The sequence below is a fragment of the Glycine soja genome, chromosome 16 (assembly GCF_004193775.1).
Source record: "Glycine soja cultivar W05 chromosome 16, ASM419377v2, whole genome shotgun sequence".
Lineage (NCBI taxonomy): Eukaryota > Viridiplantae > Streptophyta > Magnoliopsida > Fabales > Fabaceae > Glycine > Glycine soja.
In genome coordinates this window covers 37377559-37397388 of record NC_041017.1, presented here as the reverse complement: position 1 = coordinate 37397388, position 19830 = coordinate 37377559, and the positions used below count along the sequence as shown (strand labels likewise).

The following is a 19830-nucleotide window of genomic DNA, read 5'->3' as shown; positions in this document are numbered from 1 at the left end:
TTGTGTACCAGTTATTTTTCTTCTCCACTTAACATATTTTTTATACTTCTAACATTAGTACGACTCTCAAAATCAGCCACATCATTTTCAAGAATGTTGGGTTTTGCATCATTTACTATTGCAGCATTGTTCACCATTATGTCCAGCTTTCCACACTTGGATATAGTTGTGTTAACTGCATTTTCAACATCGGTTTCTTTGGACACATCACAGTGTATATAAGATGCATATTCAGTTCCAATGTCATCTTGTACTGATTGTCGTAGTTGATCTTGAATGTCTGCAATCACCACCTTTGCCCCATGTTTCCAAAAGAGCCTTGCCATGCATTCACCAACTTTTCTTGCCCCACTTGCGATCAAATTAAGCCACTTTTCCTTCTCATCTTACTTGAAAATTATCAGCAATTTTCATTTTGTTTTCTAATGCCCCCTTAAAATATATTTTTCATGGCATAATTGATCTCCTATATCATAAATTTGAGCACTTCCTTTAGACTGTCAGACTCTTCACTCTTTTAATTAATTCACTTTTTTTCTCTCTCTCTCTCTTCTTTTATTATATAATGATCTTCAAGCACAAGTTCTCAGAATAAAATTATTTTTTAAGATTTTATAATTTTTAAATTTATTGCCTTTAAAATATTATTATTACTATAGGGCAAAAGGAGACACTTTGTGCTTCTACGTTTTCTTTAAAATAAAACATATAATAAAGAGAAAGGGAGGAAGTTAAATAAAAATGCAAGTGTACAGTTGAGGGGGTAAAAAATCAGTTATGATGGGGAGAGTGAAGATGATCTCATGTGCAATTGGTAAAGTCATATAAAGAAAAGTGAAGGAAAAAAGAGATGTCTGCTATTATATATTGTTATTATATATAGATCATACAATTATATTCAAATTTAAAAATTAAATTAAATAATATTTTATGTTTTTATGTTAATCAGAAGGAGCGTTTTGCCAAACCTCGGATGCTCTTAATTGTTACTGTATTTATTTTCATGATAGGATATCCATCACCTGACTTTACTTTATGTCATGGAGAAAACTAAAACATATACGAATCATTAGTTAAAATCCTTTAACTATATATGTTATTATGGAGTAATATAATTTTTGCGCGCCTCCCACAATTCAAAAGTGCTAAGATATATTAGAACAACAACAATAATTTGTTTCAACCTTATAAAAGAGTGTGAAATGGATTGCTAGAAAGAAGAGAGATATATAAGAAGAGTGGGAAAAAGAAAGGAAAAGAAAAATAGATATGATATATAGATGATTAATAGAAAGAATAAGGGAGAAATAAAAGCAGAAAGGGCATGACAATTAAAAGTAAGAAAGAGGATGTGAAATAAGTATCATGTTTGGTTGATTGTGTGAATTATTTTAATATATCAAGCTTACTGATATGAGATATATATATATATATATATATATATATATATATATATATATATATATATATATATATATATATATATATATATATATCAAACAATCAATATACACACATGGAGTGCGAGCTCATCTTGTTCTGTGGCTGTACGAGTCTGAATCCAAAAACCGTGGTTTGAACTAGTTAAAGTGCTTTGTGAGTTTACATGCGTATATCTATGACAATAAAACAAAAGAGATGAAAAATATACATTTCGATAGTTGAAAGGACGAAATTAATGTAAGGTCATGTGGCATATGCTTTTGGACTTTGGAGAACATACTTACCAAATAAAACATTTACTCTAAAAATATATTAAAACAGACTAATTATATTTAATAGTGATTTTTGTTTGTTTGATGAGCCCATCTAATTTTTGGTTTTCATTTCTGACGCACGGGATTATAAATTAAAGTCAAATAGCAATGCAATAATTTTTTCAATTGAAATGCACTTCTAAAATAAGCAAAACTAAATGTGACACGCACACACAGTACTCTTCAATACTAAGACACTAAGAAAGTCTCGTCACACACACATATACTTCAATGCTACACACACTCTTCAATGCTAAGAAGATAAGAAACTCTCATCACACAGATATATACTTCAATGCTAAGACGATAAGAAACTCTCGTAGTATGGATTATAATTGAGTCAGTACCCATTAATATTGACCACAATCTGATGGAATGCACTCGTACCATTATTGATAGTCGGAAAAAAAATCCATGCAAGTGTAGGTATTAATTGATATCTAGAGAGAAATTAAAAATATACTATATATATAATATAATGTCATAATTTCTTTTTATAAATGTATCAATGAGATTTTTGATATATAATCTTATTATATGAGTAATGATAAATAAATATTTTATATTTTAAAAATTTCATCATTATTTTCATTTTCTTTAACTCTCTTTTCCTATATATATTATAAACCTTAACATATGCTTTTATTTTATTTTTCTTTCTAAATATTTCATATCACATATTATATTATATAGGTATTTATCAAATATTTTTCTTATTCTTTATTAGTACAGCTATCCTTGTATCACGTTGATCTATTTCCATTGAAATCCACCTCTAAATTCCAAACTCCCAACCAACCCCCACATACTTTTCCCTTCTTTTAAAACCCCTGGGACGCCCAAACCAATATGCGTGTTTGGTTTTACACGTTACTATCCGAGTTAATTAACGTAGAAGTAACGCTATATCTAATTTTTGATTTTTGCGTCTTCCATGGACATATGCAGCTCATGAATGCAAAACACAGGGAAGAGTATGTTTAGAATTAGATGTCAACTAGGAAAGTTCAAAAGTATTTTATTTTATTTTTCTTGTTCTTCATTTAATTTTGTGCCTTAGAATGCAAAAGTTTAATTACATCAAAATTCTTAAAAACAGATTTTCAACAATTGGAAATATAAGAAGGATAAAACATCGGAGACATTCCTGTCCAATGTTAAACTTCATAAATGGTTGTTGGATCGATATTATTTTCATAAAATATAATCTGTTTAGTAAAATAATATATTCTGATTTAGCAGGTAGTACAGTTTTGAACCATGATTTTTTTTTTATAAGCAGTTTTGAAACATGATTAATAGGACGTAATTTTCCTAAAAAAATATAATTAATGCAAATACTAATTTTTATTACAAATTTATATATGAAGGTTCTCAGTGGCATACGAAACCAATGATTGAAATTTGAAATTTGTTTTGTTTTTAAACATTTACTTTATCTTATGTTAAATATTTTTTTTTTATATTTCAATAATTTATTAATTTAATTAATATTTTGGAATATATAGTTATAACTTTTTTTTTGGTATGAAATTTATTGGATTAACTTTAATTTAGATGGTTGTCCCCTCTATCAATTTATGCTGGTTCCATATGGTTAGTTAGTTTTTTTGCTTTGGCTTGGGTACAGCTAGCCCTTCTAATGAATTTGTATATCTTGAAGTCTACATTAGAGAAGCAGATGAAATGGGATGCATTATTTCTCGATCGGGACTGCTTTTATCATTTATATATATATATATATATATATATATATATATATATATATATATATATATATATATATATATATATATATATATATATATAAATGCATTAAATGTTGCTTTCAATCACCGAACACCATTTTCTTTTTATGACAAAAAGAGAGTTTTTCTTCCAGGCTATTTTTGTATATTAAATTTACTCATTTTTAAATTTTTTACGTACATGTAATGATATTATTAATATATTTTTCCTAATCTAATTTTTATTAATACGATAGCCATATAATATAATGTACCAATCATCGTGTCATTGGTCTAAGTAAAATGGAATTTATATATCTTAAATTAAAGTGTCGAATTTGAATATTATGTATGAAAAAGAATAGGTAAGAGAGATTTTAAAGTGATCAATTTTCTTGATGTAAATTAGTTATTGATAAAATCTTATTACATTAATAAAATTTTAAGTTTGAGTCTTATACATAAAAAAAATATGATAAGAAGGAAAAATACTTCAAGATGATCAATTTTTGACATAATAAATATTTCTTTACAATGTTGAATTGGCTTAAAAAAAATAAAAGATGGAAAGTTATGGAACTATATTACATTGGTTCTCAAATAATGGATATTACTCAACACAATGTTAATTAGGTGTATTCAACATCATCAAACCAACATTGAATTAAAAAAACCAACATAGGTTCTTCTCAAATTTAATGCAGGAAGTGAATCATGCATCTATATGAATCAAGTCACATCCTACATCAGTTTATTAACAAAATCAATGTTGAAAGTCTTACCTATTACATCAATTTTCTTTTAACCCGACGCAGAATCTAGATTTTGTTTTATGTTCATTGTCCCATATTTAAATACCTATAATTATGTATTTTTTTATACAATGTTATCGTCACCCATATATGGTGAGTTTTAGGCTTTATAATAATCAACACACAAGTTGTAATCAATAAATTATAAAATGAAAATACTACGTAAAACACATGTTTTATAGTTGTGAAAGTTTTTAACGTACGTGGGAAATTACGATCTGCTATACCAAAGAAACAATTTCGTTATTAACAATAAATAGTACTAGAGAGAGTCTTAACGTGCAGAAACAATGCATACAATGACCAAAATGAATGTTATAAACTTAAACAATGACAACAGTAATTAATTAATATTAATAAAATTGACCTAAGACAATTGCTCTAATGACTTTGCACTCTCCATGTGAACACCAAGTTTATTAAATCAATGTGTCAAAATTTGCAGACACTATAGGGCTGACATGTATCTCCATGGCCACATCAGTGCTGATTAAGTTAACGGAGTTAAGCACTTAGCTAAAAAATAATAATTAAACAACATAATATTTTGTATTTTGAGAGATCAAAATAGTACAAAATTTTTTAGGGGCTAAAATCTAATTTGAAATATTTAAAGGGACAATAAATATATTTTATTTTTTATTTAATAAAATATTTTAAATTAAATTTCAACAATATTATATATATATATATATATATAAATAAAAGATAATATGATGAATGAAATTCTTATAATATAATAATAAAGTATATATAATAATATTTAATGGCATATTATATATATAACATTATTTTTGAAAAAATATATATGACATTATTATGTATACCTTATAATATATAATATTATAATCACATAAATATTGAGAGACTATTTTTCATATTGTTGTTTTCTAACTTAGTCATTCTCAGTATAAGAAATACATTGTACTAAATAGTATAAGAGAATCTTATTGTAAAACAATCACTTACAAGTGATGGATGCAATAGTTATTCTTTTTCAATCATATATTGGTCCATCATAAAATACTTAGCATTCTTTTAATAGTTAAAATAGGATAGGATAAGATATGGTATAAGACTTTGAAAAGTTATAATATTCTATCTAAAGTTCTAATTTTTAATGTATACCAAATAATTAACATTATATTATGATGTCTTGTATTTGAGACAAATCAAATGATGATAGGTTGTAATAGTAGTAGTAACAATAATATTTATGTGATAGTTACATTGAAATAGTATAAGATGGTGCTGAAAATGGGGTGAGAGATGGTGGGAGAGAAGAAAAGGTAAAAAATGATTATCTTATCATGTTATTTTTTAACTTAGGTTTCTTCTATTGAAGCATGGACAATAAATATACCATTGGAGAAAAATAGAGGATAATAAATATACTACAACAAAATAATAAAATAGACAAAAAAAAATAAGTAATTCATATTCTATTGAAACTGCAAACAACATAACCCAAAATAATATTATTCTATCCTATCCTATCATATTATGACCACTGAACATATTCCTTACAATACTTGCCAATGGAACCCAATAAGAAAAACACTATTAATCATTTAATAAATAAACTTTGAATAATCAACGAATATAATCTTTTCTAAACTCCTAGAAGTAACGCACCTTAATAATTTGCAACCACGAAAAAGCTTTCTTTTCAATCAATATGAATATTATCTTGCTAGTAGAGCCCTCAAAGTACGTACTTGCTATTACAACCCAATAAAAAAACTATATTTTAAACATTTAATGAATAAACTTTGAATAATTAATGGATATAATCTTTTCTAGACTCCTAGAAATATAACATTGTTGGGTAGCATATATTGACATTACGGAGTTGGCGGCAAACACGTCACCTATGTACTCTGAATCACACGCTGAGTTTCATTAAATTTATATTGTATATGATTCACGTGTTAATGTGATTAACGCACAATGATAAAAAAAAATGTGATTAACGCACAATGATAAAAAAATGTGTTAACGTACGCCTTATAATTAGCTTACGGAAACATGCTCCATCCCAATTGTGCTGTATATATATATAGAACAGTTTAGTATTAAGGTATGCATGTGTCTTATTCAAAACCTTTTTCATTACAGAACTATACGCAGAAAGATATATATGGCTCAGAGTTTCACCTTTGACAGAGATGAAAAGCAGGTTTTTTTTTTTATAATTATTCTGTCATTAGTTAATTAAAACCTTTTTTCTGCTTTATATTTTCTTCACAATTAAGATAAATGTTCAAAACTTATATAAAAAACATGTGTGCTGAAGTAATTATCTTTTTTTAATCAAGAAAACCATTAATAATTTATTATATTGGTCACGCATATTGAGTTAAAAGATACACAATTACGGAGATTTTTCCCCAGTAATTAGTTGTTATTAGTTATTATTATGTTATTAGTTTATCAATTTTATTAATGATTAATCTTTTATAAAAATATTTGTCTTATCATTTTGATAAAGTCTTCTCTTCCAACGAAATGAATATTAGTTTATACTACTTAAAACCATTGTACTATATTATATTGAAGTTAAAATGTATTTATTGAGTACAAATAAAACATAAATTAATGTGTATGTTCGTATATTAATTCAATAGGCAGCTCGGTAATTAAAATTATATTTGTATAACTCTTAAATTAGTAATATAAAAATCTTAAGTCTAAGAATACTGTATCAATCTCTCATATACATATAAAAATAAAGTGTGGACTAGAAGCATATTAGATGCTATGATCTCTTGATCAGCAAATAGTTGGCTCGGTTATAGAGTTGAATTTGATTCCTTCGAAAAAGATCTAAAAAAATTTTGAGTTTGAATTTGTGAATAAAAAAACAAATAATCATAAGAGAAGATCTCAATAAAGATAAATATGCCGATATATATAACATGGTTAAAAAATATTCTCTTTCTATCAAATTAGTTAATTATATATCCAACTATCAATATACTTTCTGATTATTTGACGATTATATCCTCTGTACAGGTACTTTTCACTGGAAATTCTTGTGTGAAGATAGTGACTTTGAACAGAACCCAGAAGTTAAATACCCTTAATTATGAAATGGTATATAAGTTCCTATCTATTTCTAATTGTATATATCTTAGATAAACTTTCGTTGTTGTCGTTTAGTCTAAATCCATAACTGTGAAACAAATCCCTTTCACTATCGTATCTCTACTACATTGTATGAAAAATGATAATAATTAATATGTTCTTTAACTGTGTGCAGATTTATCAAATAAAAAAGAATTTACAAATGTGTGAGAATGACCCTTCCGTGAAACTCGTGATATTGAAGGTAAATCGATCAGGGTCGGGGGGAGAAGATTTCTTTACGGCCATACCAAATTGAATATGTGGCTTCTTAAACTTTTTATCTTATATTTTTGTTTAAATCAGATATATAATTAATTTTCCTTTAATTGAAGTTGTAAATAAACTTTTTCCTCCGAGTTAATAGGCTAATGGAAAAGCTTTTTCTGCTGGTGGCGATGTAGTGTCAGTAATCATGTCTTCACTTGCAGGTACAATTTCTTTATATCCAAAACTTTGTTCAATAAAAATTTGAGAAATTATATTTACACTACACATTCATATATATATATATATATATATATATATATATATATATATATATATATATATATATATATATATATATATATATATATTTCATAAATTAATTGAATACTGATTTATCTAATGGAAGGTCACCTGGCAAGCTTAAGTGATAGCGAATAATGTATATGTGGTGTTACAAAAAACCTACAACAATAATTTTAAATTTTAGAAAAATGAAAACCCAAATTTTTTTTGGGCCAAAATCAAAACTTACTTATTTTAGGGACAAAACATGTTTAACTCATTTTAAATAATGATTTATTTGCTTGTCAAGATAAAGACTATGTTTATTTAAGAATAACTTTGTAAACAAAATCAAAACTAAGTTACATATAAAAAAATATCTTTGATCTAAATCAATATTTTTTTGGTCTTCAATGGCGCCAATGAAGATCAAACTATGTTTACAAAATGATATAATTCATTAATTGATTTATTATTATTTTTAACAATTTAGCATTAGAAAATGAGGTTGAAAATAATTAAGATGTTTTTAATTTATTTATTTCAGAAACTGAAACAATATTTAAGATATTTTCTAATTTATTTATTTCAGAGCCTGAACCAGATACCGATTAACAATAAAAAAATTGAAAAGCTATTTTCTTTTTAGTGACCGAATTTGACACTGATTCAAATCTTCAAAGTTTTTTGTTTTACTTCTTTAGTACCAAATTTGCATCGGTCACATTCCAGTGAATGATTCCCTTTCTTTTCTATAAGATAGCCTAATTACTTTTAGCAATTGAAGTTTTCGACTGATAATCAGTGACAGATAAATCTTGGGTTGCTACATAGTTTATCGCTAAGGTTGTGTTGATCGGTCACTAAGGTGTGTAGTGAAGGAATTTCTATGTTTAGCTACCAAAACTTTCAGTCGCTAATCAATTAATTTTATTTGTTACGATTAAAACTTATCTAATTGGAAGGTCTGATTGTTTAAGTTTATGTATGGTCTATTCTATTCTTTAAGATACAAATTATTAGATGGTGAAATATAAGGGCTATGCTAATTGCCTGTTACATTCTTGTGTATATTCAAAAAATAATGAAACAAGACAAACATCCTAATGGACTAGATCATCACTTATGAAATGACATAGATGTATTTTCCAACATAATTTTAATCCAATTGACTAGATAATGCACATCCAAATATGTTTTGGGAACTCTATCTTCTCCCTCACGTTTGTCATTCCTAAATCTTCAAGTATGATTCCTATATAAGAAATGATGCTGTTTATTCTTTTTTTTGGTACTCTATGACACGGATGGTTATGGATAGAAAATTAATGTGTTGCTTAAAAAATAATATTTTAATGGTAAAACAAAATTAAGTGTAAATAAAAAATATATAAAAAGTAGATTGTTTAGGGGTAGCACTATTGGAGTAAAATGTGAGTAAATTGCTTAAATATGATATGTCATAATATGTAGTCCAGTTTCGATTCATTTAAAACCCAAAATAGGTTTGCTTAATTGATGCTTTAAGAATAAATTATTAGGTTAGCGCGGCCATTAAGTTAATTGTCTTAATTAACGTATATTGGCAATTGTATTTATTTGTTACGAGGCCATCTTTACGCATAACAAAACTCAGTTACTTTGTAATTTAGAATTACATATGCTGATCTTCTACATGAAGCAGGACACTGGATCTATGCTTCGATGTTTTACAAGAAATTGCTTACTTTAGAGTATTTTATAGCGACCTGCAGAAAGCCTTTGGTGAGTTTGTTAAGTCCCAAATGTTGCTTTAAAATAATCAATTTGAAATTATTTTACTTTAACTTTTATACTTTTAACCAATTTGAAATTATTATAGGAATACCTTTTAAGTTAATTATTATCAAACAAACAAATTTAACATTAAGTGATAATTTATAATAGGATAACAACATAAAATCTATTGACAATGTTTTGTCTACAGTAACAAATTAATTCAACTCATTTCATTAACGATTCAATGATAAATATGTAAAGGAATATTTGTTCAAAAACTTTTAAACTTGCATAACTTGTTGCCACCTTAGCTAGAGAATAAGTAACACCATTTGCTTATCTCTTAACAAACGCTATAATTTGAATTGAGAGTATATATTTACACTCTTGAGATGAAGCCAAGGTCAGAAAATCTTGGCTCGAGGACTAATTAAACACTATGTTAATGTGTGTTTTAAATATTTTGAAATCAGGTCTCTCTCATTAATGGATTAGTCATGGGAGCAGGAGCAGGCCTATCCATAAATACGATGTTCAGGGTTGTGACTGAAAAAGCTGTAGGTTTAAATTTCAAATGAAACTTTTCTACATTATTCTAAAAATATTGCCACTAATTGAAAATGATTTATTTATTTTTATAATGATTGCATTGAAGTCAAGACCTAAAACCTCACAATTGAAAATGGTTATATATGTTGTGTCTTATGTACTGTATTTTTAAGGCCTTGTGGATATGAAACATATATCCTAATCCATTTTTAAATACGCTGTTCATTTAAATTTGATCTTATGGATTATTTGTAGGTATTTGCGATGCCAGAGGCATCCATTGGACTTTTTCCTGATGTTGGTGCATCCTACTTCCTTTCTAGACTACCTGGCTACTTTGGTAATTAACTAGATTTCTTTTCATTATTTGTATCAATGTATGCTTGAGTAATTAAAAAACTGAATCTAATGAATTAAAGACTACAATACATCCATCTAGGGAATTTTTATAGTTTTGATTTTTGATAAATATATCTATGTATGGAAACTAATACAATTAGGTATTAACTTCCCTTACCCAGTTCTCCAATTAACTACCATCTCCAGTAGAAGTTTTTTAAGGCTGGTTCTTAACATAATAATTGGTTCTTCCAAAACGTTATAATTGGAGTGCTCCATGTTGTCTCCACATTTAAGAACAGTTATTGTGGAAGAACTCAGAATGTTTTAAAATTAAAATAATAGTTTTATATTATACAATTTATCAAGAAAACAGAGGAAAAATAACATTGTGAGACCTACTAAAAATAAATTAAGAATCCAAGATGGATGGATTTTAACATTAGAGAAAAAAAGAAAAATTCTTAAATTTATTGAAACCATTATATTAGACCCCAAAAAAATGAAACAAAAACTCAAAATGAGTTTCAGCATTGGAGACGCTCTTCTGGATTCAAAGTACTCAACACAGCTGTACATATATGTACATATTTGTCCATTATTATATTGTACTACCAGCACACCAAATTTCCTTTACATCATGCTAATTTTGCATTTTAATTTTGGCTTGTTTTTTTGTAGGTGAGTACATTGGACTAACTGGTGCACAGCTAGATGGAGCAGAAATGGTAGCATGCGGTTTAGCCACCCATTTTGTCCCTTCAGTGGTAAAAATATTTAATACCTGCTTATTTTACCGATAAAAGTTTAATTCTTATACCTTTTAATAAAAAACACACATATTTTAAGAAAAAAATTAATTAAGATTAATTTTAGTATGCAGTAATAATTGAAAATTAATCCTATTAAAAATAATTCGACTTAATTTTAAAATAAATAATTTTTTCACATTTTTCTCGTCTAATAATAATATGCACGGTTCCTTTAACCAAAGGAGCAATATGCTTTATGTTATCACACTAGTAGAAAAAAACACATTTACAATGTCGTTTTGCATCGATTAATATGGAAGCAATGTGAAAAACTGTGTTAAATTTAAAAAATGCCTATTATGTTAACAATTTTCTATAAAATATATTCTAGAACTTAGCATCCATTAAATAAGTATTTTTCTCAACCCCATTTATTTATCCAACACTTGAATTTCTTATGTAATTTTGAAGTATTATTATAAATTGATCATAATTTTGTTTTTCTGAGCCACAGAAGATAAATACACTAGAAAATGTGCTACAAACTGTTACTAATTCGAATTTACCAATAGCGGAAGTTATAGAAACATTCGCAGAGAAAGCAAATGTGAAGGAAGACAGCTCATTCAGAAGGTAAATAATGAAAACTATAATCATCGATCCTCTAAAGATTTGGGGTAGTTTCAGAGTTGAGAACTAATTAATTCTGATTTTTCACGAAAAAGATTGGAGATTATAAACAAATGTTTCTCAAAAGGGACACTGGAGGAAATTATTATATGCTTGGTAAGTATACATGTATACATATATTAAGATGTACCTGAAAAAACTTTTTATTCTTTAATTTTGTACTAATTTGTGGTCATATATATATGTATGTATATGTGCTGAATATAAATGGTGTGGAATATCATCTGAATTATATCATCTATAGGAAAAGGAATCAGAAAATGGAGCAGAAGAGTGGATAAAAAATGCATTAAGTTCCATGCGATCGTCTTGTCCCTTGAGCCTCAAAATATTTTTGAAATCAGTAAGTATATGATGTCAAGCGAAAAAAAACTTGCTTAATTATAATCTCTATGCAAATAATTATTAACTAGTATGTATAATCAATTAATTAGAAACCTTTACTTTCATTCCCAATTAGATTAGAACAGGCCGTGTACAAAATATTGAACAATGCCTTTACCGGGATTACACCATTGCTGGCCACTTCCTCAGAAGAACCATTAGCAATGATTTCTATGAGGTAATTGTTTTGGACTAACTCCATTTAATGATGCAAAGCAAAATAAATGAATTGCAAATAATATTTAACATTTTTCTGATTTTCTGTACAAAATAGGTAATTCTCTACATGCTAGTGTTTATTTTTAGTCTTAATTACAAACAGTTGTGAAGCCGGGATATATCATATACCATATAAATTTAGATAAAATAGTCTATACACGTTGCTCAATCACAAATTCACGTGTTTGTTAAATTTATTGATAATACGTGTTTCTTTATACTAACAACGTATATAAATTAAATTCATATATATATATATATATATATATATTAGTCATTTTTATGAAAAGGACTATTAACGCCCTTTTATTTGACCCTTTATTCAACTCAAAAACCTACGTAGGGGACAAGAGCAAAGCTGATTGATAAAGACAACAAGCCCAAGGTAAAACTAATTAAAAGATAGTTCTCCTATCCTATCTGCTTTCTACAAAATTTAGATTATTATGTTATATAAATGATTAATTTTACCTTCATGTTTTGTGTTTTATTTTATTAATTAACTAGTGGGAACCTTCAAAGCTAGAGCTGGTTAGCGAAGAAATGGTAGATCAGTGCTTCAGGGATATCGATGAGGAGGAAATGGATTGTCTGAAACTTCCTGATAGATCCAATTCTCAAATTGCAAGCAGGTTGTAGATTGTAGCTAGACACAAGCTTTTGTGTCAGGAGAATTTTAAATAAAGAAAATTGGGTTTGTTAACGTTTAATTTGAGAAAATGTTTGTTATGCGATGTTAATGTTTCAAGGCTTGCAATTAATAAGTTCCGTTTTAGTCTTCTATATAGAAAAATTGGGTATTAGCTCTTATATATCTGTTTTATGCAAGTGTATCCGGTTTGCTTCTATATATGTATTTTCTCAAACTATCATGCCTCATCTTTGTCACACCTTGTACTACTGTGGGAGTCTAATAATAAAATTTCTTGCATATAATATCTGGAACTAGATTTTGAAAGAAGTATAAATATATGTTTGATCAACTTGTTTCAACTCTACTATAATAAATTTGAAAAATGCTGGATAACAAGATGAAGCTGTTAGCGTCGCCAAATATTGCTTCTATATAGAAAGTTTATATGGATTTATTGGTGCAGTATTACTGTTTACTACGGCAAATTGTCTGCATCATAGCAGCAAAGTATGTATGGTGCGGTGAGTACCCTTGTTTTTTTAATGAAATATGCACTTTTGGCTGATCAAAGAAAAAAAAAAACCCGTTTACTACATACTAAAACAGATTTCAAGTTGACCGTGGAAAGCAAAACAAAAATAAGTGATAAGTGTCCAAAGTGCGACACATATAGTTACTTTAGTCTTGGTTGATGTATGATTATATTCACTACTCATGTATGTATTAGAAATCCAACACTTGGGTTATGATTTGATTTTGGTCAACACATGCGTATGTTTTAGAAATCCAACTCTTGGGTTATGATTTGATTTCGGTCAACACATACAATTTGGGTTAATCTAGTGTTTTGGCGAAGTGTCCGGCCCACTATACAGATTGACCTTTAAGTTCAATCCAAAATAGTTATCCCCAACTGAGTATATAATATTATTTTTGTTGACCGATAAAAAATAATATTTGGAGTAGAGAGATGGGGAATATATATATATATATATATATATATATATATATTTAAAGAAAATGATTAAATTATACTGATATAGCTTTGATTTATTATTATATTATTTAAGAGAAAAATATCAAATTATGTATAACTTAAGTAATTATTATTCCATTTAATAACTTCATATAAAATATGATTTTCATTGATTCAAATATTGAATTATTATATTTACATATTATTAAAATTATATATATTAATTTTTGTCAAAATTAAACATCAATAATTAAGTAATCAAATAATTCATATTTTAATATATTTTTAAAAAATTATATTATGTTGATTTTAATTTAAATAAATGAAATAAAAAATAATTTTAGATTAATACGAAATTTTATAAATATAATCTATATAAAAAAATTCAACTCAAAAATGAATTTTAAGAAAATATTATTTAAATAAAAATTATTAAATAATATAATAATCGATTAATTTACTCATTTTAAATGATCATATCAATAACAATACATTATAGAAGAGTTGTTGGGGGGAGAAACCCACATGATTAAAATCTATTACTTATTTTAGGATAAAATGTATTGTTAGAGGCACTTGAGTGAGACAAAATTAAAGGCTGATGGTTAGATTCTTGATCCAGAGGTGGGGTTGGGTCCAAGGTAGAGATCGGCAAGTCCAAAGCCTAGAACGTGGCCGGATCCTACAAGCGCGTGGTTCTATATTTGTGATATGAGAAATCGTTTTCACCACTTCTCATTTGTTTACTGATCTAATTTCTCAGCTTTCCCTTCTTAAGTTATTTATGTACTGTTCATTCAAAATGATTACGCATAAAAGTTGTATTAATATTTAAGTGTAAATTCACTCCATAAAAATCATGAAAACAATATTATTTTAAAAAAATAACAAAAAGATAATTTGAAAAGGGATAACAGCAAAGAAGACAAGTCATTTTTGTTTACTTGGTCAGTTGTACACTCAACAATAGTGTGGAAGCCAATATTGCACATAAGAGGATCTTAATTAGATTAATAAGGAAAAATCAAACTTTGAACATAATCTGTAGAGTGCAACCAAAGTTTTTTGAAGGGAATTTCTATACGCTCTACCCTATTATCTCTCTGCTGGTTATACAATATAAGTTCAGAACCTCTCTTCTTTGCCAGAAAGAGGACATGGCGGTTTTCAGATATCCACCATTGGTATTGCCGATAAAAAAAGACCATAAATTTGAAGGGACCAGCATGTAAAATTCAGCATTAATCGAGTCCAAGACTCCACAGCTCCAAACTCATTCATTTGCCAAAAAGAAAAACCGCTTCTCATGTGATAATGAAAAAGACTAAGGCAAATATCCATGCTGAGAGTGAGAGGGTTGATTTTATTAAGATCACTAGGAAGCAACAAATATTTGTATTTCTCATCCCTTAAATCAAATGAATAAATTTGACACTGATTAGGATTATCAGTGTCAAGGGTTGCGATCCTGTTAAGTGTGCCTTTGACGTACTGTCCATCAAGAAAATCAAACCAACTTGCAACCTTTCTCCTACAATTGTCGCCTAAGCAATGAATCTCACTTCTGTTTTCCGTGATTGTGCTTTCACAACCATAGAAACAACCTTGTAAATGTTTCTTGAATTATCATAGCCAAAACCCATCTTCACAAATGCCATGGGAATCTTAATTTGTATACTTGGCGAATTTTGGGATTTCAACCATGGCGGGGTTCCAAAACTGGACCCAGGCGAGGTCAAATCCTCGTTCATGAGCCGTATATAGCTCTCAAACAAACAAACCAAGCCATTGCTGAGGGAGATATGGACAAGAATGAGGAGCAGACATCTTTGTGAAAGAATTTTGAATACTGAATCAAAGGAAGAAGACACAACTAATAAAAAATTATCAACATCTTTTAAAGGACAAAAATAACTGTTTTCAAAATAAGAATTGTAGAAAATTCAATTCTTTTAAAAGCTAGAGGAAAAATATGGTTGACTTAATTTTTGGATAAGCCAATGAAAAAATGGTTGACTTGACTTTATAATAATAGATTTCATATTAAAGTGTAAATATTTTTAATTATAATTTTTATTAGTATTATAATTTTAAATATGACAACACTTAAGTCACTTTTGTTATTTGTAAAAAGTATGTTCAATATAAGTCTTAACGAAATATATATATATATATATATATATATATATATATATATATATATATATATCAATAATAATAAAATTAAAATATAAAATATATTACTTTTAAAATTCTAGAAAAAAGAAATATGAGTACAAGAGATATGTAAAAATTTATTTAAAAAAAAGATATGTAAAAATTGTTTATATGTATTGGTCATGAAACTTAAGAACTAAAAATACAATTGATTAAAAAAATATTGAACGAAAAATGAACCATAACTAAATTAAATTTCTTAAACTACAACAACTTATTTAAAGTAAATGTGTACATATTTTTATTAGTACTACAATATTTCAAATAGTACACATTAAAAATATTACGTTACAATAATATATTTCGAATTGAAGTAAAATATTTTCATTAGTACTATAACTTTTAAAATAATATATATTTAAAAAATATCTTAGATATGACAACAGTCAAGTGGCATGTTTTTGGGGGAAAGATTAAATACATGTTTCAAAAGACTATTCAATAATTTAAATACATTAATTAAAATAATAAATATTTTCATTGACCCATTAAAAAACAGAATTTATATTACGAAAATGTCTTAAAAAAATATTTTTTTATTATCAGCTTATGATATAATAATTATGAATACTCATATTAAAATATTTTAAATTGTAAAAATATTATTCCTTTTTAACTTTAATTATTTTTAAAAATACAACATTTCGTTTTTTGTATATGGTATCTCTATTTAAAATTTAAAATTCATAAATATAATAAATAAATTCATAATAACCAAATGAATACATGAGTTCAAATAAACAAATAAAAAAAATCATCAATGCCCACTATCATTTTCCTAATACTTAATAATGAAAAATAAATTATTTTATAAAATGTGTATTATAAAAGCATATTACAGACTGAATGACTTTTTTTACAGAATGTATTAAATGATTAGTGACGCGCGGTAAAAAAAGAACATTAGTAATACAATTTATTAAATAAATAAGAAATAGAATAATTAATATTTAACAAGAAAATGTTTGAAGTGCTACTAATTGGTGGAGTTTTTTTATTTGTGGATTTTAGGATAAAAATAATACGAGAACCATATATATGGCCTTCCACCTACCAGACCTCAACCTCAAGATCACAAGATTAACTTACTCTCCAACACACCCCACGTAAATTTCAAACCTTATCATTACTCTCATTGAACAAAATTTGTTTTGTAAATAATCTTTATTAACATGTAGGATGAAAACGATGTCTTTTCATAGTTAAACATCATGAAACTAATCTTCCTAAGAACAGAAATTACTCAAATAAGTTTTACCTCTTCTAAAAAAGGACTAATCCAGTTGATAATTGATTAATATAACCACACGCGAAGATATAATAATGATTACATGTATTATATAGATGAAAGATTTAATGGCGACTGTACATGTTGTACATCTTAGGTCTTTGTCTCACTTTACTAAAGATAATTGACAAAAGGTTATTATTGTGTTTAGATAATAAATTGTGGCCTGGTGAGTAGGGTAAGACGTCCATTGCATGTGCTATGAAGGAAAAAAAAACCTATGGCACAACTATAGTAAACATTCAAACAAGTTTAATCAAAGCTTTCAATGGCACGTGTTTCCCATTTTTGCCTTCCAACCTAACCATTAATATAAAGAACTTAAATCAATATAGAGTGAGAAAGGTTTGAAAATTCTTTGTCTACTTTATATTTGTTCCAATTTCTTTTCATGGATCCTTTCTTCCTTGTCTCTTTCTTCATCTTCCGACAACATGCTGTAGTTAATTACTTCTTCCACCCAATCCCTCCTTTTCCTCACTTCACTTGGCAATATCATGCACACATCTGAACCACGTTATCCTGCGATTCACTCTCACAATAATTTGGTCTAATATCTTGCACTCAAATGAAACTGTCAGCGGGCCCCAATTACGGCCTTATTAACAGAGATGGGGCCATCTTTATTAGAGAGTTTATGAAGTTTTGTCTAAGCTCCTATCTTAAACATGATATGTCACATTAAAGTACTAGTAGTATTAATTAGTTTTACTTTATTATATAAACGGATGAGATTTAAAGTAGGATTTAATTGATACTAATTCAGCTTTATTGTTTGCTGAAATGTCAGTCTTATGTTTTGAGAATATGTCAGTCTTATGTTAGCAAGTTATAATAATTATATTGCTCATTGAAATTGGAGTGTTTATTATTTCAATGTCTACATTATATTGAAATAACAAACACTCCAATGTGGCAACTCAATTGGTTAGGATTATAATGTAGATCGATTGGAGTATTTGGCATCCCAATTTCGGAGTCAATTCAAACACAATTACCATATTACCAAACTATATTTTGGCCGGCAGATCAATTCACACATAACTAAAACCGTTTTAATCATTTTACATATTTTACAAACATATATTCAAACAAACAAAACCTTAATGGTGATTAACTTAATTATAGCCCTTAAGGTTGACTTCATAAACTGCAGTGCAATCATTCTTTAATGTTTATCCACTAATTTTTCAAAAGATATGTTGCAACATTTCATCCTATACATAAAACCCTATTCCTTCAAAATACAGAGTAAAGTAGTATGTTCGTCCACCATAACCAGTGCACAATTGAATGGCTTCTTGCTGTCTCCTATGCCCATGTTTAACACTTGGCCCCGATTGCTTCTCAACAATCCACATTGATTTTGCAGGCTTCTTGTACATAGGACTGTTGGTGATCATAATCTAAGTGCCTTTTGAAATGGCTGGTTGATCCACTACTAATAATGGCTACATATGTCTTCTATAATTATGTACGTACTAACATTTCTTGGTCCTATGCATTCTTCAACTTCACTTCTTTGAAGTGATCCCAAATTGCAGAAGTTTTCTTTACTTTTATCCTTTTGGTGCTCCTCAATTCATTTGCACACAATGTTCCTTCATTTGCATTTGCATTTATATCAATCAAAGGAGTCAACTTATACAAGCACCCTACCTCATCATCATCTTGTGGTGTATCTTCAAGAATAATGAGGAACTATTAGTATGCAAAATAATAAAATCCAAAAGCAAATGATATGGGTGAATCTAAATTACTATGTTTTTTTTATTGCATTTAAATAAAACCAAATAAAGTAATAAACAAATGCTTAATTTGCAATGTTCAAAGTACAAATGCTTAATAGGGTTTGTGCTTATTTTTAAACATAAATATGTTTAAAAGTAAACACAAATCCTATTAAATAATTAAAGTCTATACCTAAGTCTCACAAATTGACAGGCACTTCCTTTAACCCAATAACATATTATTGAGATCAAGTGCAAGTCAAAAGAAAGAAATTCTTATATTAATTTTATGTCAAAAAAAAAAATTGTTGACATAATGATATAATGTAAAACTCGATATTTGTCATTGTAAAGTTAAAAAATGCAACCGAAAAATCAAC

The 19830-nt window shown here is 27.4% G+C and overlaps 2 protein-coding genes across 3 annotated transcripts; one reads left to right on the top strand and one right to left on the bottom strand.

The window, feature by feature from the left end:
* Positions 1-11: 11 nt before the first annotated feature.
* On the bottom strand, positions 12-326 carry LOC114390043 (secoisolariciresinol dehydrogenase-like). Its single transcript, XM_028350726.1, has one exon. The coding sequence runs from the start codon at positions 324-326 to the stop codon at positions 12-14; it is 315 nt and encodes a 104-aa protein (XP_028206527.1).
* A 6068-nt stretch (positions 327-6394) lies between these two features.
* LOC114389044 (probable 3-hydroxyisobutyryl-CoA hydrolase 2) lies at positions 6395-13493 on the top strand. Of its 2 annotated transcripts, none has more exons than XM_028349633.1 (14): positions 6395-6475; positions 7312-7392; positions 7559-7627; positions 7790-7853; positions 9599-9678; positions 10146-10229; positions 10477-10561; positions 11242-11327; positions 11827-11945; positions 12038-12098; positions 12253-12345; positions 12463-12564; positions 12949-12990; positions 13113-13493. In XM_028349633.1, the coding sequence occupies exons 1-14, from the start codon at positions 6437-6439 to the stop codon at positions 13242-13244; spliced, it is 1137 nt and encodes a 378-aa protein (XP_028205434.1). In that variant the 5' UTR covers positions 6395-6436; the 3' UTR covers positions 13245-13493. The 2 variants fall into 2 exon arrangements, with proteins under 2 accessions (XP_028205434.1, XP_028205433.1); XM_028349632.1 differs by having other exon boundaries at positions 12247-12345.
* Positions 13494-19830: the final 6337 nt, after the last annotated feature.

Bases quoted from the DNA above. Each gene is read 5' to 3' on its own strand.
- LOC114389044 (XM_028349632.1), top strand. From the start codon at position 6,437: ATGGCTCAGAGTTTCACCTTTGACAGAGATGAAAAGCAG. The intron at 9,679-10,145 runs GTGAGTTTGTTA...TTTTGAAATCAG, and splicing joins CGACCTGCAGAAAGCCTTTG to GTCTCTCTCATTAATGGATT. The intron at 12,346-12,462 runs GTAAGTATATGA...ATTCCCAATTAG, and splicing joins TCAAAATATTTTTGAAATCA to ATTAGAACAGGCCGTGTACA.
- LOC114390043 (XM_028350726.1), bottom strand. From the start codon at position 326: ATGGCAAGGCTCTTTTGGAAACATGGGGCAAAGGTGGTGATTGCAGAC.